Source organism: Elephas maximus, chromosome 9 (genome assembly GCF_024166365.1).
Source record: "Elephas maximus indicus isolate mEleMax1 chromosome 9, mEleMax1 primary haplotype, whole genome shotgun sequence".
NCBI lineage: Eukaryota > Metazoa > Chordata > Mammalia > Proboscidea > Elephantidae > Elephas > Elephas maximus.
The window spans coordinates 114,611,526-114,638,567 of record NC_064827.1 but is presented as its reverse complement, the minus strand read 5'-3'; the positions used below and the strand labels follow the sequence as shown (position 1 = coordinate 114,638,567).

The 27,042-nt window shown below is 44.7% G+C and overlaps 2 protein-coding genes and 1 long non-coding RNA gene across 7 annotated transcripts in view; 1 reads left to right on the top strand and 2 right to left on the bottom strand.

Moving 5' to 3' along the window:
• LOC126083172 (uncharacterized) overlaps positions 1-3,161 on the top strand; it is a 207,770-nt gene extending 204,609 nt beyond the window's left edge. For all 5 annotated transcript variants that reach the window (XR_007518736.1, XR_007518733.1, XR_007518734.1 and 2 more), the window contains 2 exons: positions 730-899; positions 2,785-3,161. This is a non-coding gene — a long non-coding RNA (uncharacterized LOC126083172). The remainder of the gene's footprint in view (positions 1-729; positions 900-2,784) is intronic.
• The window catches only part of LOC126083166 (transforming protein RhoA-like), an 885,451-nt gene that overhangs the window by 258,940 nt on the left and 599,469 nt on the right, over positions 1-27,042 (bottom strand). The window lies entirely within an intron of this gene.
• On the bottom strand, positions 4,406-16,886 carry LOC126083091 (NUT family member 2G-like). Its single transcript, XM_049896433.1, has 8 exons — positions 16,625-16,886; positions 10,068-10,779; positions 8,553-8,681; positions 7,225-7,364; positions 5,878-6,173; positions 5,446-5,562; positions 5,021-5,084; positions 4,406-4,566 (listed from the first exon to the last, which is right to left on the bottom strand). The coding sequence occupies exons 1-8, from the start codon at positions 16,884-16,886 to the stop codon at positions 4,406-4,408; spliced, it is 1,881 nt and encodes a 626-aa protein (XP_049752390.1).

Below are 27,042 nucleotides of genomic sequence, written 5' to 3'. Positions count from 1 at the left end.
GAGTACCTGGTGGGTTCAAACTGCCAAGCTTTTGATTAGCAGCCATAGCTCTTAACCACTACACCACCAGGGTTGTTAGTGCCAGTAGGGGCATTTTTTGTGGGAAGGCTGTCCGTGTGGAACACTTCTCCTCTGCCTCTCTCCTTCCCCTATATCCTCCCATCCAAAAACCACTGCTGCTGTGAGAGCAGGATTAAAGTTGTTCTCACGTGACTTTTCTTATTGCAACCACTTGGGGTCAGCACCCTCATCTCCCAAGACCAGTTTTTCTACCAAGCGTCTCCAGGCAACGAAATGAATACTTTTTCAAATCGTTTTCACCATAATACACTGAAAATTGTGTTCATGATGGGTAAAAAGACAAACGTTCCTTCTTTAAAGATGATGGCACCACGGTTCCTACAACGATTTAGGACATACATTGATGAGACTGGATTCCAAAAAGCAAGAGTGTGTGATGGAGACAGGTGAAGCTGAAGCTGAGAATTAGGGCTTCATGACCCAGAATGGCCAGCTAGGAGATAGATGGGAGCTAGTGTGTGTGTGGATGGGGATTTGATCTGAGTGAGTAGAACCTTGCATTGGTCTCATGATACCCACCCATTTCAGAGCTATGGGGCCCTAACAACTAAAGATCCAGGGCTAGAGCATTGTATGCACTTTTTCTTCAGAGAAAAAGATTTTCTGCCTTCCTCACCTTTGGGTCTGCTCTCTGCCCGCTAAACCTAGGTGCTCAAGAGTGTTTGATGACTATTCAATATCCCAGATAATCAAAATGACCTGCAGAGATTTTGTGAAATTGGTATGCTGGTTTGGTTTGGGTGCTGTGTTTTATGTGTATGGAACCAAGATTGAAACTCAGGCCTTTTGACTGCAAATTCAGTTCTGTTCTTCTGAGGGTAAGTCATAACAGCTTAATGTTTTCTGCCTCTTGGTAGTTTTTCCAGATAAGATACAAGGCACTTACTGATTTCAAATTTCTGTTAAACAACGACTAATATTGTCGTAAATATATCCCCTATCCCCAATATTACGTGAAGTGTCCTTGGTGCGTGTATTTTCTTTGCTAAACCCGGCAAGTCTATTCTTGGGGTGACTTTGAAGTTTGAGGGAATGTCAAAGTTATCATTGTAGATTCTAGACTAAAAAAATACAGATCGGATTGTTGATCCTGGACGTGGAACACTGACTTTATTTCAATGGAACAATTGACTTTATTCTAATGGAACAAATATATATATATATGTAGGAATACACCTTAGTTGTATAAAGAAAAAAAAGGAGGAGGCAGGGCCAAGATGGCAAAATAATCAGACGCTTCCTGTTGTTCTTCTTACATCCAAGACATGAAAAAGAAGTAGATCAATTCTATATGACAGTGTAGGAGCCCAGATCATCAAAGACAAAGCTGAGGAGTTGGACTGAGCGGCAGGATGCAGGAGAGACAGTTCAGAAGCAGCAAAGAAGTGCCAGTTGTGAGGTTGCCAGCACCCTGCTGGCTGGGTCAGCTGGTGCATGGCAGGCTGAGGAGAGCAGTAGCATTCAGGACAGGTTTCACCATGTCAGGAGAGGCTGGGCAGTGGAGAGTTTGCAGAAGCCTCTGGATCAGGATGGAAATGGTACTAAACCTGCGAAAGTTAAGTGCAAGCTTCTAACCTCCTGCCTACTGTGTGGGAGTCAAAATAAGCCCTCCCCATCCAAGACTCTAACAGGGGAGAAGAGCCTGTTTTCCCTCCCTGCACCTGACCCCCCTCCCCCCCGCTGTCCACTCTGACACCAGTTAGGCACTATTCAACAACTGCCAGGCCTCTATCCCAGAGCTCAGGGCTGTCCGCACCCAAACTAGACTCTTGGCTATAAAAATTCACCATGCTCCCTCAGCTGGGAAGTCAGGCCAGGAGCTGCCCCTTTGCCTGGACACTGGCATAAGGGTCTGAGGACATGTAGCACCATCCACCCCTGCCTGTACCTGTGTGGGCCGATTCAACATCATGAGGGCATACACTTGAAGCCTATTTTCAACTGCAACTGTCAAGGGGGAGTTGCAGATTCGTGACATTTGATGTCACCCTGCCCACTAAACAGGAACCTCATCCGCACACATCAGGGACCTGAGGGCTGGAGGTATCACCCAACTCCATCTAGCCACCCAAGACAGGGGTGTGAGAATATGCAGTGCCTCCCGGCCCCTATAGCCAACAGCACTGGGTGCCAAGGACCAGCTGCATCACTCCTTTAATATCCCAAACATCCTGAGAGGTGTACAGCGTTATGCTATTTTCCCAGTGAAGATCCTGAAATGTAGAGGACTTACGGGAGTTTTCTAAAGTCAAATACCAGGAAATGGAGGAGCCAGGGGTCTGTCCTTCACTCACCACATTGTTTTTTGATGTTTGATGCGTACACTCCCCTAAATACCTGGGATACACCAGCATTGCAGGTTATGCTGAGGAGGACACTCTATGAGGTGCCTGCATGGTGTTGCCCGGGAACTTTCTGGCACATTGCGTTCCTGAAAACTCACAGGCACTTGGAATAAAATTAGAATTTAGAACATGGAGAAAACAGCATTAGGCTGGGAGAAAACTTTGGTGAATTCCAGGGAGCTTCCAAGTTGAGAATCAGCTACTGAAGAGAATGGGCTGGAGATGTGAGGCCATGGACACCTGGATTTGAGGAGTTAAGTGCAGATTGGAGGGCAAGGACTTGACAATTCTGAGGAAAGACCAGAGGTGTCCTCTCCCCTCATTCTCATCTCTTCGTCTTGATTTTTTTGCCCAACAGAATCTTACTTGCGGAGGTCTCCGTTCAGATCCCAGTTAGGAACTTCCCAACACATGAAGGAGCTCACAGGCACCAAATGCCAAACGGCTGGAACACCCACTGCTCTGAACATGGGGTCTATGCAAATGCCCGGACAGTCAGACAACGGATGCCTCAGTGCTTCTCAGCCCTTCCTACCAATCCTGCTCACATCTAGCCTTCCACACTCCAGGCATCCAGGTCCGCCATGAACCTCAACATGTCTCTGCTTCTCCTGGACTTTATTGTTGTTGTGTAAGGTAAGTTTCCTCTTGTTTGTAAGGAACTATTTTAAATGAAAGTATAAGACCAAATCTACATCAATTTAACCCTAGAATTTCAGTCATCATTTGGGAAAGAAAGGGAAGAATGCTTATAGGATGCTCCTTGGAAGATTCCAAAGGCACCTGAGGTCAGTTCCCTTGAACACAGCAGGATAGACCTTCCCAATCCGGTTGAATGAGATTCTTTCCTGTCCATAAATAAGGCAAAGGGACTTCCTAACTTCTCTGTCTACTTTCATACCTCATATACACACTATCAAAAGAAATCCTCATAAATATATTTCCAACACATTCCATCTCGTTCTGTCCTCACCAGAAATAGCATACTACCACTGCTTATTTAGAAGTCCTCTTGAGAATTCATGATAGCATTTCTTAGAGTAAATGCAGAGAAATAGAGAACCACGCCTCTAAGAAGCCAAGCCTTGATCCTGTCAAGTCAAATAAACCACACAGGAAAATCCCTGGGTGTGCTGAGGATCATTTAAGATCTGTTGCCTGGCATTTTTCTAGCAAACAGAAAAAAAGAACCTTCAAGAAAAGTGCAGCCTCCAGGCTCAATTATAGAGACATTAGTTAATGACCAGGAAGGCTGAAAGGTTGAAATGCAAATGCCATTAATAGATCATTAAGAGACAGAGATATTGATAGGATACCCACAGAAAGCACCCGAAACCAAGCCACAACTTATGAAAAATGGATGATGGAAGTGACCACTGGCAATTTATCAGTGAGCCCTGAGTGGCCAAAGCCAGACTGTCCCCAGGAGTATCCTGAGGACATGAGGTAAACCTGGAGGAAAGAGCTGGGTAAGTCACATCACATGTGGATCAGGAACACAAGGGACTCCTGTATCTTTTCCTTTTCACAGCACCACAATCCGTCCAGCAGCAGAGGAGGACAAGAAGAAAGAGTCAATGAGAATTTCTTCCAAGAAAATTATCTTTAATCCCAGTTTACAGAGGACTATTCCTTAAATAAAGCTACTGTGCTTCATCTCCCACCATGGAAGTAGATGTGCACCCTGCCCAGGGTCCGGCCTCCTTCTCTGCCCTCATCGCGTCTGTACAACAGCCAAGAAGTACCACTGTGATAGAGGAGGAGCATTAGCCTAATAAGTATGGGGGAGGAGTTGACAACCCCAATCTATTTACGGGACCCCAACTTGAGGGTCTGACATACAGAAGAGGAAAGCTCACTACTGGCTAAGAAGATGCTTCCTCCTTTTTCCATGAGTGGAAGGGTCACACTTTCTTTTTAGAGGCAGTGAGAGTTGGACCTCACCCACAGTCAAGGGTTGCCTCCCAGAGACTCCAAGGTCAGCCCCTGAGTAGGGCCGCTTTGCAGCAAGGAATGGAGCTCCGACTTGAGCTGGGTCTTACACTTGGCAGCTGTATGTCCAGGTTGGCTAAGACTGACTGTCTTCGGAGTTCGGGGCTGGGATTCTCCCCAGGTACCCCAAACTCCACGGTATAGAATGCTGGAGGCAGGCAGAGGACTCTTGGAAAGACTCCAGGGCAGTAGGCTTTCTTGAGATGCCAAGAGGAAGTCAAGGCTGGGGAGATCCTCCTCTTCCTTTTCTTCTTCACTGGACCCTTGTCCTTTCCCAGGTGTTTCACTAATAGGAGAGGCTTGTAAGGACATTAAGGTTTCTCTGTTTCCCAGTCTAAGGGAGGTGCAACCAGGACCCCGTTGAGGAGAAGCTGATTGTTCAGACTTAAGTTCCTGTGACATGGGACTCCACGTAAAGGGAGCAAGTTCTTTTGACTTAGACAGAGGACTATAGCCACTGCCATCTTTTGGTAGATCATCTGCATCCAACTTTTTTGTGCTCATTTTCTCGCTCATCTGTAGTTGGGTCCTGTGGTTATCTGTGCTCCCTGTGTCTTGACTGGTCCCAGACTCTGTACAAGGTGACTCCATGGTTGGCACACCATAAGTTGGGGGTGCCTCCACACCCACTTTTCCTTTCAATTCCAGCAGTCGCTTCTCCACCAGCTGCAAGGAAGGAAAATGGATAATTACTGATTCTGTACAGACTGTGAGAACACATAGCTGAGTGGGTGGTGGAGACCATAATATTGGGGCAGGATTTAGGGAAGTCAGTCACATGAGTGTCCTTCAATAACTAGCACTGCAGCTCTGCCTGTCCATCCTCTTGTGTGGTTTTCCCAACCACAATGCCTTACCACTCCACTCCTCTTCTTGGCCACTCCGTTATCTCTTACCTCCTCATTCTGCACCTGCTCCCACTCCTGGAGCTGGCCTTCCACAGAAGCCATGACAGCCAAGGCACTGTCGGGTTAGATGAAATCCTGTGGGTTTCATGTTATGATTCTCCCTTCCTCCTCTGGTTTACCTGAGTGAGAGTGAGTCCTTCCTCTTCCTCCAGCTCCTGCCTTAAGGACATGGGATCTACCTGAGAATCTGGTGATAGTAACATTTCCAGGAATTGAGGGTGAATAACTGCTTCTACCTGAGAATGGAAGGAGGAGGCATGCGAACATCCTTGACAAGGAGTAACCAGTGATTTAGAAGTTCTAGAAGAGAATCAATAATCTCCCTCTCGAATTTGCATCCAGTATTGTATTAAAATATCACCGCCCCAACCTACACATATGCAGACACTCATACACGCACACATATATACACCAGAAAATGGCACACACATTGATCATGGAGGAAGGAACTGAGCTTAATTACAATGTCTGGGGTAAAACTCCAGATGTTTGGTGGGTGGAATGCCAAAAGTACAGAACCCACAGACACCAAACCTCAGGTCCCAGCCCACCTTGGTGATAAATGCTTCCTGTGCACACAGCTTTTCAATGTAGCTCAGGAGTCTTGGGTCTGGGTACAGCTCATTCTCTTCCTCTTGTTCCTCATTTGCTTCTTCTTCACATTTCCTATCTGGCTCCACAGTGGCTGAATGGGCAGTTCCCAGTAGATCTTCCATGATTTCAACATACTCTTTGACAGCTTCAGGAGGGATTTCATGGGACCGCTTGGGCTCCCAAGGGTGGTGGGGTCTGTGTCGATGTTGCTTAGGTGGCTGTGCCATGGAACCTCCCTTCTTTGGAATGAACACTATAGGAGGGGTTGGAAAGAGGATGTTTATGTGGCAGCAAATTTTGGCTCTTTCTACCTGTGACAGATTGAATTGTGCCCCCAAAATGTGTGTCAACTTGGCTAGTCCATGACTCCCAGTATTGTGTGGTTGTCCACCATTTGGGACCTGATGTGATTATCCTATGTATTGTAAATCCTAACCTCTGTGATGTTAATGAAGGAGGATTATAGGCAGTTGTGTTAATGAGGCTGGCCTCAGTCTACAGGAGTCCACAGTCTACAGGATTCGATTGTATCTTGAGTCAATATCTTTTGAAATGGAAAAGAGAGAAACAAGCAGAGAGGAGAGGAACTTCATGCCACCAACAAAGAAGTGCCCAGAGTGAAGCCCGTCCTCTGGACCTGAGGTCCCAGTGCTGAGAAGCTCCTATACCAGGGGAAGATTGATGACAAGAAACTTCCTCAGAGCCAACAGAGAGTAAAAGCATTCCCCGAGAGCTGGTACCCTGAATTCGGACTTCTAGCCTCCTAGACTGTGAGAATAAATTTCCGTTTGTAAATCCATCCACTTGTGGTATTTCTGTCATACCCACACTATATAACTAAGTCACTACCAAACCCCGTGTTGTAAAGGCAGAATTATGGAGACACTGACATGTTTCCTGGTAGGGCAGGCACACCTGAAGCCACAAACACTGTGAGAGGAGAAAATGTAAGAGGCAGATGGTCTAAGACAGTCAACTTGTGGGGAAACCTGAAACTTGAAACTATTTTTTTACAGGAAGTCTCATTGAGACCCACATTTAAAGCTGATTAGATATTGGAGCCCACCTTTGATAATCCATGTGAGACAGTAGGTGTAAAACGTGACGACCTCACTACTAGTGTGTAATGAAGTGTAGCAGAGACCCCAGGCATCTGGCAGTCTCTGCTAATAGAAAAAGCCATTGCCCCCTCTTGAAAGAAAAGTACCACATGTGAAGACAATGCATTCTCCCAACTTAACCAGTCCCTACATACCTCCTTTGACCCCTGGCCCGTAGCTCCTGTTGAACTTGCTTAGCCATACCTGGATGCTGGCCAACCATAGTGGATGAAGGCCCTTGAGGATCAAGATTGCGTGGAGCTGGAGGAAGGAGGCAGACAGACGCATTCCTCTGCTGTGACATCTGAATCTCTAACTCCTCCTCTGCCTCAAACTCCATGAACCTGACAAGGGTGAGGGAGGCACAGGCTGTGCTGAGGAGAAGGCACGATGCACCAGGAGCCCCAGGACCAGGCAACAGCCAATTATGGGGCAGTGGAGAAAGATGTGCCTTCAATGACCTGTCCAGGTGCCCAGTAAGTCCATTTCCCAGGAGGCACAAACAAGGTTTGGGTCCTTTACATGTTCACCACATCATCCCTTCACCTGCAGCACAACTCATTATAACATAAGGAAGGATGTGAAGGAAATGAGCCCGGCCTTCTTGGAAGCTCCTCCTGACACAGCCCATAGTGCTCACTACCTTTCCATACCCTTAGCACCTGATGGCACACCACAACGCTGACACTGGTTGGTTGAATTGAATCAGACCTATATGACACACAGCAGGACCCACTCATGCACACCACTCTCCAAGCCTCTCCTGCTCTTGCCTAAAACACACAGTAGAGGTGACAGCCTGAACTTGGAATGGGATGAAGGTGATTGCAGATAACACCAAGGACTAGTTCTAGAGTCCCGGTCCTAGTCTCAAGCTTTGAGGCCTTGGGATATAAACCAGATGGGCAAGTGGTCCAAGAGACATTTGGAAAAAGGTGGAATGTGAGGTTTCACAAAAGCCTCAGGCTCCTCTGATGATTTTTTTAATTTACCAAGGAAGGAAAGGCAATGAGGGACAGAAACATGTCCAACAGAGTGACTGAGATGCTGCCTTCCCCTGAACACACCTTTCCAGCTTGGGCCATTCTTGGATGGTTGTAGAACACTTTTTTACCAGTTGTCATGAGGAAGAGTGGCCCTATATTCCCTGTTACCTATACGGACACTGAGGCAAGCAGGAACTTGTCTGGTACAGCACATCCTCTCACTGCAGAGTATCTACAGCTTGGACTATATCTCCATGGGTAGCCACAGTGTTTATTCCCATTCTGTCTTAACACTGCAGTATTGGGGCATCCACAAATCCAACATGTAGAAGGGGTGAATTATTAAAGAATGTAGAACAGAAAACTCGAAGCAGTGAATGTGGTGGTAGAAGTTGTCTGCGGGTAGAGCGGGATCATCAGGGAACCAGAAGCCCTCTCCACGTGCACACCTCCTCCTCACACACACCCTCTGATTTGTACCAACCCTCCCTCTTCATTCACACCTCATCACTCAGTCCCAACAGGGCCAGGATGCCATGGACTCACTTTTGTGCCATTTCATAGAAGATCATCCGGTCAAAATTGCTTTTGCGCTGCCATTCCTGTACAGACTGCCAGAGTCCCTCCTCCAGGGTCATGGTGGGCTTCAGTCTAGCCAAGGATCGCAGGACTGGGCTAAATACCCATGTGTGTTAGTAAGTTTTGACAAATACATATTCCATCCCCATCTTGACCCCACGCCTACACACGTCTTCTGCCCATCATCACATCTATCTTGCTATTTGTCTGTGTCCATCCCTCTTCCAGTGTCTTAGATTTCAAGTGCTTTTGCTCCTAGGATACCACTGGCTGTTTTGGAACCCAGGGAATCCCTAAGACTGCTTGAAATTTGGGTTTAGTCGACTGTGTTTTTATTCCTGGGCGAGTGTTCGGGAGTGGGGGAGGGAGGAAGATGCCTTCAGTCTTTCAGCCATTGAGAGCAACATGTATGTGTAAAAACATCCTGTGGAATGTGATCAGAGTTCCATATTGATTGACCTGTTGGGAAGCTCAGGTTTGAGAGAGATGTAGGGTCTGCTCTGAAAAGATAAAGCGTCCCACATGACCAATCACTCTGCCTTTCATTCACAGAAGCCCATGACCCCGCACTTCATTGCCAATTTCCACTCACACACGCTGTAGCTAGGAAAATTTCGCTCTTGTGGGTACTTTTTTTTGGACTACACTTCATATTAGGTCATATCATCTTCTTAGCTCTCCCCTTAATTAACCATAATTGTCTCCTTATTTGATGAGATACTCTAGGGTGAGGTTGTACAATGCCCTGCTCAGGATTACAAATCTAAGGAGGACAGAGCCCAAGCCTTTCACGACTGTGCATACTCTACCACTTCCCTGTTGTAACTGGAATTCTCCAGAGGATTGAGGGTGGGAGTAAATGTAAAGTGGTTGTCCTAGGCCTTGCCCATTTCTCGTCTCCTGTGGCAATGGCCAAAATATGCTCAGCTCCTATGTTTGAAGGTAAAGAGCAGTGGAAGAACATAGTGTTTGTGATCTGAGACCAAAATTCACATCATGGCTCCTGACTTTACCACGGTGTTTAAAAAAACCAAAACCAACCCCTTTGCCATTGGGTTGATCCCGACTCATAGTGACACTACAGGACAGAGTAGAACGGCCCCATAGTGTTTCTGCAGAAGGGTGGTGGATTCGAACTGCTGACCTTTTGGTTAGCAGCCATAGAACTTAACCACTGTGCTACCAGGGCTTCTACCACAGTGTTTATAGTCTTCTGTAAATAATACTTAAGGTAACGATTCACATATATATAGATTGACTTCATGTACAAAGTGGTCAGCATTAATCGAGATAAGGCACCTGCAAGTGTTCTACACAGGGAGGTGCGGTTAATATTATCAGGAATTTATCTTCTCATAACATATCCCATCACCCTCATGACCTTCTCTCAAGTGTTCCTAAAGAGCCTAACCTCCATTGTGTCTCCCCAAGATCTCTTTATTTGAAAGCTTCAGGATAATCTCAGCTGATTAGGGCACTCACATGAGAAAGCAGGAAAGAGCTTCTGTATCAGGGCTTTGGGGATGGTGCCTCCCAGCCAGAGACTTGAAGCATTGCCAACGTCGGTAGTTCTGGTAAACACTCTGGGAGTTACAGGAGGCGTCATCCAGTGAAGGCCTGGATTGTGTGGCAGCCAGGCTTTCCTTCCCAGAGGAAGCATGTTGGCCTGAGCAAGCCTTCACTTGGGGGAAAATGGAGGCCAGCTGGGCAGCTGGTGGTGGAGCTTGAAGAGAAAGAGTTGGGGACCAAACTCCCCTATAAGCCTGAGTACCCACAACAGAAGTGGCAGGGATCACAGCAGAGGCTTCCCCAAAAGGGGGTGGAGCATGCTCAAGTGCCCCACTGGCAGCCCCTGGGGTACTCCAATTAAGTGGGTTCTGCACCATGACAAAGGTCTGAATTCCAGGCAGCTCTGCTGATCTCCCTTCTGTCCTCACTTGAACAATGACCTTGCCAGACCTGGCCCCACTGGGGCCTGAATCCCCAACGCTTGGAACCAGAAGTGTCCTGGGGAAAGCAGAGAGCCCCAGAGGGATGCCTGGAGGGCATGGTGAAGTCATGAGGGGCAGCGGGTGCCGCTCCCAGGGTGTTCGGTGCGGGACTCTGGGAGTGTGTCGCGGAAAGGGTAGTGCAACAAAAGGAGACATGGAGGCACCAGGATTCATGGTCATATCTGGTCCCAGCATTGGAGTTGCTGTTGAGACAAAGGAAAAGGGTAAATAGAGGAGGAGGAAAGGCAACCAGGTGTTAGGTCATCCGAATTCCCTGCCTGGTCACTGGGAATCAGCAAATGAATCTCAACTGATTGGTAGCAGTATGGAAGGGGGAACTGGTGAAGACTGCAAAAAATCCCTGGAGTGATTTAGGTGTTTCTTCCTTCCAGTCGAGAAGATCTCTGCTAGAGAAGTTGTAAGCAGTTCAACCAGACTCCCAGGCCTCTGTCTACCAAGAAGTAAGAGGCCCAAGCTATCACTGACAAACAGAACCTGTATCAGGAATCCCAGGCAGACAGGCTGCCACTCTCATAAGCTGTTTCCAACCCGTGGAACAGGGTTGACATCCACTCCGAAATGCCCTCAGTAGGCTCACTAGCAGGGAAGGGACTTTCTGAAGTAGAAAGTGTCCTCCAGACTTTCTTGAAGGAGTCTTCAAAAGAGTGGTTTCCCCATCTCCTCCTGAGCGTTTCTTTTCACGATGCACACTATAAAACCCCTTTCCTCTTTCCCTAACCTTCTGTCTCATTTTTCCAATCTTCCTCTTCAGGCTCCCTAGGTGGGATATTCAGGATGGTGTTAAGGGTCCACTCCTCACTCCTGCTCAGACAGCTTGTCCCCAGGGGAAGTGTCAAATTTGAATTCCCAAGGGTTGGAGGTGTGGCAGGAATCTGATAACACACCCCCTCCCCTCCAGGCCTACCTCCTTCTGAAGACATCTCACAGGCTTGGGTACCGAACACAGCTCTCTGGCAGGCTTCAGCAAGTGAAATCACCGTGTCCTGGACTCAGAGCGTGTTCTGGCTCCAACAGATGCTCATGGATCCAAGAAAAGGAGGGAAAATTTGAATCTAAACAGGAGTAGAATGTAGGACTCCAGACATTCTACAGTGGGGGAGGGGTGGAGGGCAGGTGGGGATGAGGAGACATTCCATGAAAGGGATCTGACAGGTAGGCAGAAGCTACCTGTTTCCTTCAAATTATGGTTGACAACACAAATTGTGTGAACCTCTTAGGGCCATTTGTGGGTTCTTTCTCAGATCCACAGCACAAAGGCTCTACTCTAGACTTCAATTCTTATCAACATAGCTAGTTTTGAGCCCCTACACCCACCCTGTTCCCCAAATCTAGGTGGCAGGTTCTTGAATTATTGTAAGAGCACCAGTACTTCATGAACAAAGTTCAGAACACGTTGTCTAATGGAAGGTGGGTTACATATAGAGACAAGGAATCCGAGTGTTTGAAATTAGGGTTTTCTGAGAAGTTCCATTGTGTTTGGTGTGTGTGTGCATACAGTATTGTATGCATTATTGTTTAGGAAGCAGTCCTTGTGTCCCTGAACTCCCCTACATTACTGAAAACTGGGGGCTGCAGCATGGCCAGCCTTACTCATGATCCTTTTTCCAGGAAAGCTCCACAGTATTAAAGGAAGGCCGACAGCCTCTAATTCCATGAGCAGAAGTAGATTCCTGTTGTTTCTCAGATTATCATATTGTACATTCATATTTAAGTATCTTATTCCTCACCATGACTGTAATTCTGTCTTTAAAGAAAGATACCTCTTCATAGTTGAAAAGTCAAACAGTTCGGATAGATTGTACAGTGACAACTCCTCCCCCCACCCCCCACACCTTTTCTAGGCAACCAAATTCTCCATCTCAGTGGAAATCGATGATATTTTCTATTTCTTTATCCTCTTTCCAATAATATTGTATGTGACTGAGGGTAACTAACACAAGCTATGCTCATTTATCAAAAGTTCTTTCAGTTCCCTTTTTTTCATTATACAATGAAGGTATGTTCCTATATGTATATATATTCCCTTAAAATTAATGCAATCCTGTATGTTTATACTTTTTTTTTTCCTTTCTGGATCAATGATCCTATTTGTATTCTTACATATACCCTAGATTCTACAATGAGAACTGCAACATTTTCGTGAGCTTCAAATTACCCCCAAAACAGGCTTGCAGGACTTAGCAAGTAAAATACAGGACTCCAAGGAATCCCTGTGTAACATGGGGACATGCTTTTGAGAACACCGCAACAATAGGATTCCACAAAAACATTATTCATTGTTTCTCAAAAATTTGAAGTTGACAAGTGGCCTGTATTTTATCTGGCAAACCTACCAGAGGAAAAAAAAAAAAATAAAAAAGCCTTAGCATTTATGACTTACTCACCCTCATAAGAGCAGAACTGAATTTGCAGTCAGAAGGTCAGAGTTGGAATCTTGGTTCCATAAACATAAAACACAGCGCCCAAACTAAACCAGCACACCAATTATACATAATCTTTCAAGTCATTTTGATCATCTGGGATATTGAATGGTCATCAAACGCCCTGGAGCTCTTGGGCTTAGTGGGTATGGGAGTAGATATAAGGACAAGGGAGCAGAAAATCTATTTCTCTGAAACTAAATGAGCTTAGGAATCAACTTGAGGAATCAACAGCCCTGGGTTCTTCAGGTGTTAGATGGAGCCCCATGTCCCTAAGATGGGTGGGTATCTTGAGGCCAAAACAGGATTCTACTCACCAAAGTCAAATCAGACACGCACTTGCTCTCATCTAACCCCTACCTGGCCATTCTGAGCCATGAAGCCCTACACACTTCCTTGCTCTTTGTAATCCAGGCTCATCAAGGTATGTGCTGGTATCTTTGTGGGAGTCATGGTAGAATGTTGATTAAATATGTTTGGCTTTTTTTTTTTTTTTTATCATGATCGTATTTTTCATTGTATTAAAATGAGTTGAAAGAGCACTCATCTTGTTGTTGTTTCAGGAAGAGACACTTGATGCAAAATTCTTCATGGGAGATGAAGGGTTCTGACCCCTAGTGGTTGCAGTGAGAAAAGTAATGTGAGACCAACTTTAATCCTGCTCTCATAGCAGTAGTGAACTTCAGATGCGAGGGTGTAAGGGAAGGAGAGAGGTATGAAGGAGTGTTCCACACTGATAGCCTTCACTGAGAAAATTTCCCTGCTGGCACTAACTTAGATTCTTGTCACTGGAGAAGATATTTTGACTCAAGAGGGTAATGTAGAAAAAGGCTCTAGCAGTGGTATTGTAGCAGAGAAGCAGAGAATTGGAAGCTCAGAGGAGATAAGGGTTCTTCTCCCCTCTTTGCTACAATTATGTGACAAAGTCATTTCATAATGTGGTCCTCATGAATTGCCTCGTGGTGTCTGAGTTTTACCTGGAATATAAACCTGATAAGACCCAGTGAATATTTCTACCTTCAGCATCCACAGTGTTTGCCCAACCACTGTGAAAAGACCGCCTCCACGCAGCTTCTGCCTCTCTGGAAATTGCCTACCCCTTAATTCTCTGCAACCAGGAAGTAGCTTCTTGCGTGCATCTATCTTTGTATTTTCTCTGACACCTATAATGAACAACTCTACTCATGTCTTAGCTTAGAATGATGCAGTTAGATTCAAGAAAAACCGCCCTGATATTTTTAAAAGCTAGTCATGGTGCTCGATAAAAGTAAAACCTTGGTGACTTTTCTTAGGACTTGAGCTTCTACCATGGAGCAACCTTAAATGCTTTTCAATCTAGGCTGATGGTGGGGCAAATCAGTGCATCTAGGCCTTCAAGAAAAGCAGACTTGTTCTTTGATTCTTCTGCTTGCCAGTGAGTTCATGAATTTTTTCCCATTGTACATACTTACCTAGATTTAGGACCACTGGATTCAAATGAGTGAGCCCAGAGCCAATGATTTAAACATTGCATTGTGGAGGAACATTAATGTCCACATTCTGCAATTTCTGTTTCTACTGCCTGAAAATATTCAACATGGAAGCATATGTGATTGAATTAGCCCGTATGAAATTTATGAATATTGGCCCTGAAAGAGCAAAGCCAAAAGTCCTTTGGAACTGGCTCTCTGACCATCCCTGTAGAAAAAGTCTATGACCTGCACTGACCACTGAAAAAAATCATCTCTATTTTTGGGTCGTAGAACACAGACGACAGACGATCTTCCACCCAACGTTAGAGCATTGGAGGAAATGACCAAATGTGATGACTGAGTCTTAGTCAACTACTATGATTTCTCTCTCAGCCTGTGCACTTGGAGGCTCCATGTGTTGGCTCTGTAGGGTCATGCAGGGAGTCATCCAAGGGAGTGAGAAAAAATAGAAATATTGCAATATCCAGAAAAAGGGTATCTGATTATTGAAATTTTTCTTCAAAAAAAAAAAAAAAAAAAAAGCCTTAAAAGGAATACAATGATGCAATTCTGGTGCGGATATTTTAAGGGCTAACAGCAATAATTATATTATTAAAAAAAAGGATTTTTTTTTTTTTCCCACAGTACCTGCTATGCAGAAAGGAAGGAAGTAACACTGGCTGAGACGTATTCCTCATCACAAAACAGGAGAAAAGTAAACTGAAGTACACATATCAAGGACCTTTCCCTCAAGAGATCTGTTAGCATGCGTTCCTAGAAGATTTGTAGAGCCAGGGACAGTGATAGGGTATAGTGCATGTAAAAACGGAAATGAAATGTAGAAGGAAGTGTAGAGAATGGGAATTCCAGAACACTTAATTGTGCTCATGAGGAACCTTTACATAGATGAAGAGGTAGTTGTTCGGACAGAAGAAGGGGATACTGACTGATGTAAAGTCAGGAAAGGTGTGCGTCAGGGTTGTATTGTTTCACCTATTTAATCTGCATGCTGAACAAATAATACGAGAAGCTGGACTATATGAAGAAGAACGGGGCATCAAGATTGGAGGAACACTAATTAACAACTTGGGTTATGCAGATGACACAACCTTACTTGCTGAAAGTGAAGAGGACTTGAAGCACTTACTAATGAAGATCAAAGACCACAGCCTTCAGTATGGATTACACCTCCACATAAAGAAAACAAAAATCCTCACAACTGGACCAATGAGCAACATCATAATAAATGGAGAAAAGATTGTAGTTGTCAGAAATTTCATTTTACTTGGATCTACAATCAACAGCCATGGAAGCAGCAGTCAAGAAATCAAAAGACGCACTGCATTGGGCAAATCTGCTGCAAAGGACCTCTTCAAAGTGTTGAAGAGCAAAGATATCACCCTGAAGACTAAGGTGCCTGACCCAAGCCATGGTATTTTCAATTCCATCATATGCATGTGAAAGCTGGACAATGAATAAGGAAGACTGAAGAAGAATTTACGCCTTTAAATTGTGGTGTTGGCGAAGAGTGTTGAATATACCATGGAGTGCCAAAAGAACAAACAAATCTGTCTTAGAAGAAGTACAACCAGAATGCTCCTTAGAAGCAAGGATGGCGAGACTATGTCTTACATACTTTGGACATGTTGTCAGGAGGGATCAGTCCCTGGAGCAGGACATCATCCTTGGCAGAGCACAGGGTCAGCGGAAAAGAGGAAGACCCTCAACAAGGTGGATTGACACAGTGGCTGCAACAATGAGCTCAAGCATAACAACGATTTTAAGGATGGCACAGGACCGGACAGTGTTTGTTTCTGCTGTGGATAGGGTCACTATGAGTCGGAACTGACTGGATGGCACCTAACAACAACAGCAAGAAGGAAGTTCACAGGCAAAACTGACTGGATGGCACCTAACAACTACAGCAAGAAGGAAGTTCACAGGCAGGTGATGTGAAAATCAAGCATTTCTTATTGCAAGGCAGTCTGGGAGGTTTCAATTATCAGCAGGGCTGCCTGAGGCAAAAATAGCCCTCGGATGATGGAGTTTTGTCCTATGGGGTCGCTGTGAGTCAGAATGCACTCACAACAAAGGTATGCTTTAGGTAAGAAGCCCTCAGGGTGCAAGGCTAAGCCCTCCCTGCTTGAGGAGCTCACGCATGCGCACAGCCTCCTGGGACAAGGCTCTGGGGCGCGCGAACTGCCGCCCTCTAACGGCCTCAGGCGTCAGTTGCAGAAGGTCCCCTTCAGAGAGGCGCGCGGCAGGAGCAGGGAAGGCAGGGTCCCTAAGGGTAGGTCTCGCGGCTGGGCGGGGCTGTGCCAGGGGAGGCCTCAGACCCTGCACACAGGAGCGCACCGCTCTTACCGCTTTCTCATAGGTCAGTTCTATTACAAAGGAAGGTAAGGGACACGCAAACATCCTTGGTAATGTTGCTGCTATGCTTTACCCTCCTGTAGGCTCTTGGGTTATTTGCAGGCGTGGGTTTTGTACAGGGAGATCCCCTTTCATGGTGTAGAATTCAGTGCCCTCAGGTTGCTAGCTTGTCCTGTGCTGGCAGTATTTATACCACGGGAAATGGCAAAGGCTGCATCTCAGGACTGCAGTGATTGTTTTCCTAATTGGTGGACAGAAAATGAGGGGGGAATTTTCCAGAATGCCAGTTTCAAATGACAAGTGTGTCAAGTCATTATCTGTTACATTCTGAAGAATACCTAATTTTGAACAGCCTTTAAGGATTTGAAAGGCACTCTCCATTTAAGCACAGAAAGAGCTCCTGTCAAGGAAAATCTGTCACGTTCCAGCCTAGGACCTCATGTCTCTTAGGTCTTCCTTGTTAACATAAGAAAACTATCAACCAACATTCATGTTCAAATGACACTGATTTGCTCAGGAAGTCAGTGACTTTGCTGAATTGACTAAAAATCAAACATTTATTTGTAGTGTCCTGCATGGAATCATGATTGACTTCCAAGCATGGTGGGTAAAGGATGCAAGAGGTTTGCCAAGATCTACAAAAGCCTCCTGCTAATGACGTGTGTATAAACGATTTCCAGTCACGAGTACTGTATGTTCGATTGAAATCAGTGAATTATGTGCCACTCCTCCATGTATATCCGGGACATTTTGTAGGTGTGTATAACTCTGCAGAATGCCGGTGTGGGTGTGTAATCCTTTGCCAGCACACAACTGTGTGTGCATTTGAGGCTGTAAGGTGCTGTTTTTGTGTTTCTATACCGGAGCAGTGGAGTGAGTGTCTGTGGAGAAGCTGTCGGGGGTCAGTGTTTGTACCTGAGGAGATAAGAAAGTTTTGTGTTTGATTTTTGAGGGTAAAGTACTTGTGCAGTGTTGTGTATTGTGGAAATAGGGCGGAGATATAGTCGCAGGCCTCATATGGTGTGTGGGAACTGAGGGGTGTGAGTGCTTTTGTCCCTACTATTTGGGAGTCTGTTGGAAATGTGTTTCTATGAATTCACAGTTTGGGGGTTGTGTGTGTGTTGAATGGGTTCTTGGGAAGTTGATATTTGTATTGTATTTGGTGGTGTCTGCATGAAAATGTGTGGTTCAGTACGAGTGTGTTTTTGTAGGGTTTGGAATGTGTTTCCCTGCTTTACAATTGGCATCTGAGGGAGTGTGCCTGTGTGTATTAGCTTGGGTGTAGGGCCTGTTCTTTATGTTTATTTGGGGAACGAGGGAAGATCACTGGTGTGTGCACAGGACATGCTGTGTGAATGTGTTGCTTTGGGTGCTTTTCTGGAGTTGCACATGCATTCTTCCACGTTTGGTCTGGGTTGGCATGATAATGTATCGTGGAAAATTGGGGATTGATTTCTGTTGGAGTATTTTGGATTGTTGAACTATGTGTAGGCAGGCAGTGTGAGGTTATATTGATATTGGAACCTGTAGTGTTGCCAGGTGAAAAACCCAGGTTTTGCTCAGCATGACTTGTTGTAGCCAATAAACAAGAGGCTGAGGTGGGAGATCAGGAAGATGCCTTAATTTCCCTGTACACAGAAAGGAACAATCCGGACTGTTGCCTCCAAGACTGCTCACAGGCACCTTGGGGAGGTAAGCTTTTACAGAGAAGAGACAAGGAAATGCAAATTCCTCATGAATATTCAGGATTGACCTTCAGGCAGGAGCTCAGAGCTTGGTGATGACTATACCTTTTCTTTAGACAAGGATTCTATCCCCAGGATGGCAAAAGAGGTTGATTCTCTTTCATTAGGATGTTAAGTCTCTACCCAGAGGCAGGTGGAGGCCATCTATGGCCCTTTCTGTAGTCACCTTGTCGAGGACAAGTTTAAAAGAATGTGCAGCTTATTCTGCTCAGTGTGGGAGGATAAGCCAGAGCAGGTGTCTCTCAGAAGGATTAGGCTCTGAGGCTGCCTGCCTCAATAGGGCCATATTTTTGCCAACTTTTAGTATGCTGTATAATTTAGGTTATGTTTGGGGTATGAGGACAGTTGTATGTGTAATGAGTTTGTGTGTTTCATGAAGGGGCATGGCCGTTTGGATGAATATTATCTAGAGCTAGGTGTAATATTTTTCAGTAGGGAGTATGGTATGTAATGTGAAATGAGGAGGCGTGTATCTAATGAAAAGATGGGGCTGTGTATTTGCACAGGGAGTGGGAGAATTGTTTTTACATGTGGTACATGCAGGTTGACATGGTTATGTGTGAGATACTGAGAATGTGGCTGTTTCGGAACATGAGATAATGGACCCGGAACGGGGTTCCAGTGTATTTATTCAGGATGTGCAAGAGATATTTCATTGTAAGTGGGGAGTATATACTGGTGTGTGTAAGTCAGGAGTGGGTGGGTGAATTATTCTTGGAGTATTCTACACGTGTTTCTTTGGAGAATATTAGGGTGTTTCAAGGTGTGTTTGGGCATGTTCGGATGTTGAGGAAGTGAGGCTGTATTCTAGAGACGTGTGATAATCTATAGTGTTTTGGGTGATGTACACTTTGAGGAATTGGGGGTATTTGTGTGTGTCTGTGTATGCTGTCTCTGGCATGTGTGAGCGCATGGGTGCATAATGGTATGGGTTGTGTATGTATGTTAGCTAGAGTGCAAGGATTGTTGATGTTTTGAAGTTTTACCTGCATCTCTGAATGTGTGAGGTGTATACCCATGGTTGGGTTTTGAGTGAGTGTATGGAGGGCTTGTATCTGTATGAAGGCAGTTAGGGTTCTTCTTTGTGCCAATTCTGGTCTAATTCTTGCAGAATTTGGTGGTATAGCTCGTATGTACGTTTTCAGTGTTCATGGGATGTACTTATATGTTAATAATACAGTTTGTATGTGGTTGTGTATGTATTTGGTTTCATTGGTTTTCTGGGGTGTTTATTCTGGAAGATGTGGAGGTTCAGGATGTACATTTGGAAACTGAGAGGGTTTATATAAATTGTGCATGCATTTGGGAATTGTGTGTTATGTATGTTTTAGAGATGTAGAATTTCGTGTGGGTCTGTTTTTTTTTTATGAGGTGAGATTTTGAACTTGGTGGTGTTAGAGAGCTTGATTGTATGTATTCAGTGAGTATATCTGGGTCCTCTTGGTTGTACATGTGTGTGTTCAGGCACGTGTGGAGAGTATATACATAGCTGCAGGAATGGCTGTGAGTATTCACAGTCCATAGGGTTTTTGTCTTAAGACTATAGGCAGTATGAGGTGGTATGTTTGTATATTCAGGGTGTGGGTAGTAGTTGTATGTGTGTGTTCAAGAGTTGTGAGGAGCTGTGTCTCCTGGAAATGTACAGTGATACTTGGTTTACATATTAGGGATGGGAGTTAAGGGTCCTTCTCATTGTGCAGGTGGAATGTGTGTACGTACTAATAGGAAAGTGGATCAGGTATGCTGGAATCAGCTCCTGTTAACTTGGAATAGTAGATGGTGCTTATCTCTGCCCGAGTGTGAGTCAGTGACATCAGGCTGGTAGGTTCAGATGGGCCATGGCGGGATTATTTATATCAGGGAAATTGTCAATCTCTACAAATCAAGATTTACCACACTCCCCCCCGCAGAGAGGATTGATAAGTTTTTACCGACACGACACTGATCAGTGCATGTCTGTGTGTGTGTGTGTGTTTAAGTGCGTTTAAGTGTGTGTGTCTGTGCATGTCCCTGTGTGTCATTAAAATGTGCTAAGCAAGAACATTTAGGCATCATTGGGGTACTCTACTGGAGGTTGTGAGTGGAGCATCTGGGGGACTTGGGCCCTTCTGTGTGTCCATGGAAAAGGGATGTGGCAATATTGTATTCTTTCATCTCCCTTTTTCAAGCTCTATGCTTAATAAACAATCTGAGAAGCTGGACTATATGAAAAAGAATGGGGCATGAGATCCGGAGGAAAGTCATTGACAATCTGGGATATGCAGCTGACACACCTTGCATGCTGAAAATGAAGACTTGAAGCACTCCCTGATAAAGGTCAAAGACTATAGCCTTCAGTGTGGATTATACCGAACATAAAGAAAATGTAGACGAATTTGAGGTTGTCAAGGGTTTCATGCTCCTTGAATCAACAATGAAGACCCATGGAAGCAGCAGTCAGGACACCAAAGGACATTTTGCATTGTCAAATCTGCTGCCACAGACCCCCTGAAATTTCTAAAAATGAAAGGTGTCACATTGACATTTTGTATTGGGCAAATCTGCTGCAAAAGACCCCCTTAAATTTCTAAAAATGACGGCATACCTGACCCAAAACTGGCTGCCTTTCTGTACCGTCAAAGAGCACTGGTAACCAGGAGGTAGGGAAAATACACCTGGGCCTGGGAAGAGAAGGCCCCAAGAACCCTAAGTTGACGGGACCTCAGTTGGCTGAGAAACAGCCAGATACAAGGTTAAACAGCCAGAATCCCTCCAACCTTGGCTGTGGGTAGGGTGAATCTTCTGATGTGCCCCTGTGCTGAGATGTGTGAGATACAGGCAAAGGTCTCAGTCACACCTGAGCAGATATGTGGGGCCAAGCCTAGATCTGGTGAGTCAGAGCAGCTGACAGGTGAGGCGATTGAGGAACTGGGTCTGTGTTCCTTGAACAATCTGGAAGAAGATGACAGATGCCCTATTTATAGTAGTGCTTCCCAGCCACACCCCTTGTCTTTTCTGTCACAGGAGGCCTCAGGAACCCAAGAGAGAATGGATTGGGTTTCCCCTGGTTTGTCTTATCTCTTAGTTCTGATCCCTACCTACCCAGGCAGGGTTGGTGCCAGTTCCTTGGACGTGGGAGAAGCAGGGCAGGGCTTGGGGTGGGATAAGGACAGGGGAGGGCATGGGGAAGCCCTGTGCCTGAGGGAGGGCAGGGAAGTTGGATCTAGAGAGCTTGGGGAGGCCCACCTGTGAATAGACATAGCTCTTAACTTCCCTGAGTCCTTTCTTTTCTGAAGCCTCAGGATGCTGCTAGCGCTGGGAGTCTCATCTCAGCCTTTCCTGTTTTTCTGATAGGGTAACCTGACCTTCTTTATTTTCCCCCATATCATGTTTAGCTTCAAACACAACAGAGGGTGTCAAATGACCATGGTGGACCCCAGTTGACTCCACACGTGGCTCCTACCTCACTTTGACCCACCAAGGACTTCTGAGCCTTATGGTGAGTCTCCTTCATTGTGGTAGATTCTACTGCCCCAAAGTATACCGACACCTCCTTCTGGAATAATCCAGTAACTGCTTCTTTGTAGTACCAATGGATTACTTGCAGCTTGCCCAGCCTGCTTCATATGCTATTCCCAACATGATGACCTACTTTGTAGTAGTTATGTACACTTGTTGGCAGAATGGTGATTGGCCTGCTTTTATACTGTAAAATATCACGTATTTTTAAATACAGTATGTAATCAGTAATACATGGTAGGATTTCATAGGTTTCTTTTCATTTGGTTTTGAAAATTCTTTTTGTCACTGCTTGGTTTTTAGCAATCACTCCTCATGCTTTCTGCCTCCATCCCTCCTAGCCATTAATCTGCTCTATATCTTTGCATATTGTAGATTTTCAGGTAAAGCGGGATCCTTCTTGGGATTTCATTTATTTCACTCAGAACAGTGTTTTCAGGGTCCATGCATTTATTGCATGTTTCAGAACTTCATTGCTTTTTATGGTTGAATAATATTGTGTGTAACTATAGGTCGCATTTTGCGTTTCCATTCATCTATTTTTTTTTTGCACAGCAGGGGAACACATTTACTTTTCAGTTCCTGGTTTCAGTTCATGGCTTCAGCCCCCAACCCCATGTTGCTTTATATGGTGAAGATGATGGTGGTGCCCGTGGTGCCTCACTCCTGGGGTGGGCGGGGAGAGGGACATTTAGGAGGACAGGGCTTGGCACAGGGCTTGGGGGGGTATGGAGGGGAGCATGGCGGGGGGTACAGAGGGGCACTTTGGTGCGCATGGTGATGGGCACTTGTCGCTAGGCACTTGTCAGAGCACAGTTGCAACAGCTCCTTAAACGGCTGGGCTGACATTTGGACTCACACTCTTGTTCACACTTGGGCTCACACTTTTGTTCACCCTTGGACTCAGTCTTTTGTTCACTAGATCTACTTTTATCATCACTCGACATTGCTTCTTGATTTTCTGCCCCCCCTCCCCCGCCCCCCGCCTACCGCCCCCGTCTTGGTAGAGAACTTGACAAGTAGTCGAGGGAAGTGGATGTTATGGCTATGCTCAGGAAGGTGGGCTTTCCCTCTGGTTCCTCCATCCAGCTCTGAAGAATCCAGGGAAGGGGGGAGGGGGACCCCTCATCTGTGAGATCATGCCCGGCATCATCAAGGAGGTATCGTTGTGTGGCTGCAGAGCTCCAGCTCAACACCAGAACTTGTTGTGAGAATAGACCTATGAATAATCACCCTCTTTGCTGTCCCAACTCTTCCCTCAAAATTCATGCTGGTGAAACCAGACTGCACTGAAGGCTACTGAGCTCTAAGTGTAGTCAGACTCATTGCTGCCAGGAACAGAAAAGCTTCTCACTAGGGCTACCCATGGTCTCTGTTTTCTCCCCCAGCCTCTCCAAACACGGTTATTTTGTGTGGTGTTGAGTCGATTCTGACTCATGGTGACGCTATAGAACAGAGTAGAAATTCCCCATAGGGTTTCCAAGCTGCAACTTTTTTTTTTTATTCTGCTTTAAGTGAAAGTTTACAAACCAAGTCAGTCTCTCAAATAAAAACTTATATACACCTGGCTACATCGCCCTAGTTGCTCTTCCTCTAATGAGACAGCACACTCCTTCCCTCCACTCTCTAATTTATGTCCATTTGGCCACCTTCTGACCCCCTCTGCCCTCTCCTCTCCAGATAGGGGCTGCCCACATAGTCTCATGTGTCTACTTGATCCAAGAAGCTCACTATTTAGCAGTATCATTTTCTATCCCATAGTCCAGTCCAATCCCTGTCTGAAGAGTTGGCTTTGGGAATGATTCCTCTCTTGGGCTAATCAAAGGTCTGGGGACCATGACCTCTGGGGTCCTTCTAGACTCAGTCAGATCATTGAGTCTGGTCTTTTTAGGAGAATTTGAGGTCTGCATCCCACTGCTCTCCTGCTCCCTCAGGGGTTCTCTGTTATGTTCCCTGTCAGGGGCAGTCATAGGTTGTAGCCGGGCACCATCTATTTCTTCTGGTCTCAGGCCGATGTGGTCTCTGGTATATGTGGTCCTTTCTGTCTCTCGGGCTCATAATTATCTTGTGTTCTTGGTATTCGTCATCCTCTTTTGGTCCAGGTGGGTTGAGACCAATTGAAGCATCTTAGATGGCCACTTGCTAGCATTTAAGACCCCAAACACCACTCTCCAAAGTGGGATGCAGAATGTTTTTTCAGGAGATTTTATTATGCCAATTGACTTAGAAGTCCCCTGAAACCATGGTCCCCAAATCCCCGCCCCGCCTACACTGGCCTTCGAAGCATTCAGTTTATTCAGGAAACTGCTTTTGGTTTAGTCCCATTGTGCTGACCTCTCCTGTATTGTGTGTTGTCTTTCCCTTCACCTAAAATAATTCTTATATACTATCTAATTAGTGAAAAACCCCTCCTTCCTCCCTCCCCACTCTCCTAGCAATTAAAGAATATTTTCTTCTCTGTTTAAACTATTTTTCGAGTTCTTGTAATAGTGGGCTCATACAATATTTGTCCTTTTGCAACTAATTTCACTCAGCATAATGCCTTCCAGATTCGTCTATATTATGAACTATTTCACAGATTCATCATTGTTCTTTATCGATGCGTAGTATTCCATTGTGTGAATATACCATAATTTATTTCTCCATTCATCTGTTCATGGGTACCTCGATTGCTTCTATCTTTTTCCTATTCTAAACGATGCTGCAGTAAACATGGGTGTGGATGTATCTGATCGTGTCAAGACTCTTATTTCTCTAGGATACATTCCAAGGAGTGGGATTGCTGGATCCTGTGGTAGTTCTATTTCTAGCTTTTTAAGGAAGGGCCAAATCGATTTCCAAAGTGATTGTACCATTTTACATTCCCACAAGCAGTGTATAAGTGTTCCAATCTCTTCACAACCTCTCCAACATTTATTATTTTGTGTTTTTTGGATTCACGCCAGCCTTGTTGAAGTGAGATGGAATCTCATTGTAGTTTTCATTTGCGTTTCTTTAATGGCTGATGATCGGGAGCACTTCCTCATGTATCTGTTAGCTACCTGAATGTATTCTTTAGAGAAGTCTCTGTTCATATCCTTTGCCCATTTTTTACTTGGCTCATTTGTCTTTTTGTAGTTGACTTTTTGCAGTATCATGTAGATTTTAGTGATCAGATGCTGATCATAAGTGTCATAGCTAAAAAAACTTTTTCCCAGTCTTTGGATGAGCATAGGTGTTTGATTTTTAGGAGCTCCCAGTTATCTAGTTTCTCTTCTGCATTGTTAGTAATGTTTTGTATACTGTTTATGCCATGTATTAGGGCTCCTAGCATTGTCCCTATTTTTTCTTCCATGATCTTTATCGTTTTAGATTTTATGTTTAGGCCATTGATCCATTTTGAGTTATTTTTTATGCATGGCGTGAGGTATGGGTCTTGTTTCATTTTTTTGCAGATGGATATCCCGTTAAGCCAGCACCATTTTTTAAAGAAACTGTCCTTTACCCATTTAACTGACTTTGAGCCTTTATCAAATATCAGCTGCTCATATGTGGATGGATTTATGTCTGGATTCTCAATTCTGTTCCATTGGTCTATGTATTGTTGTTGTACCAGTACCAGGCTGTTTTGACTACTTTGGAGGTATAATAGATTCTAAAATCAGGTATAGGGAGGCCTCCCACATTGTTCTTCTTTTTCCGTAATGCTTTACTTATCCGGGGCCTCTTTCCCTTCCATATGAAGTTGGTGATTTCTTTCTCCATCTGGTTAAAAAATGTTGTTGGAATTTGGATCGGAATCACATTGTATCTATAGATGACTTTTGGTAGAATAGGCATTTTTACAATGTTAAGTCTTCCTATCTGTGAGCAAGGTATGTTTTTCCACTTATGCGGGTCTCTTTTGCTTTCCTGCAGCAGTGTCTCGTAGTTTTCTTTCTATAGGTCTTTTACATCTCTGGTAAGATTTATTCCTAAGTATTTTATCTTCTTGGGGGCTACTTTAAAATGGTATTGATTTGGCATTTTCCTCTTAAGTGTTCTTTTTGTTAGTGTAGAGGAATCCAACTGATTTTTGTATGTTTATCTCGTATCCTGATGCTGTGCTGAACTCTTCTATTAGTTTCAGGAGTTTTCCTGAGAATTCTTTAGGGTTTTCTGTGTATAAGATTATGTCATCTGCAAATAGAGATACTTTGACTTCTTCCTTACCAATCTGGATGCTTTGATTTCTTTATCTAGCCTAATTGCTCTGGTTAGGACCTCCAGCAGAATGTTGAATAAGAATGGTGATAAAGGTCATCCTTGTCTGGTTCCTGATCTCAAGGGGAATGCTTTCAGACTCTTTCCATTTGGGATCATGTTGGCTGTTGGCTTTGTTTAAATGCCTGTTATTATGCTGAGGAATTTTCCTTCTATTCATGTTTTGCTGAGAGTTTTTATCATGAATTGGTGTTGAACTTTGTCAAATGCCTTTTCTGTATCAATTGATAAGATCATGTGGTTCTTCTCTTTTGTTTTATTTATATGATGGGTTACATTAATTGTTATTCTAATGACTCCCACTTAGTCATGGTGAATTATTTTTTTGATATGATGTTGAATTCTATTGTCTAGAACTTTGTTAAGCATTTTTTCATCTATGTTCATGAAGGATATAGGTCTATAATTTTCTTTTCTTGTGGTGTCTTTACCTGGTTTTGGTATCAGAGATATACTGGCTTCACAGAATGAGTTTGGAAGTATTCCATCCTTTTCTATGCTCCGAAAGACCTTTAGTAGTGGTGTTAACTCTTCTCTGAAAGTTTGGTAGAACTCTGCAGTGAATTGGTCCGTGCCAGGCCTTTTTTTTGTTGGGAGTTTTTTGATTACCTTTTGAATCTCTTCTTTTGTTGTGGGGTCGTTTAGTTGTTCTATCCCTGTTTGGGAAACCCTGGTGGCATAGTGGTTAAGTGCTACGGCTGCTAACCAAAAGGTCA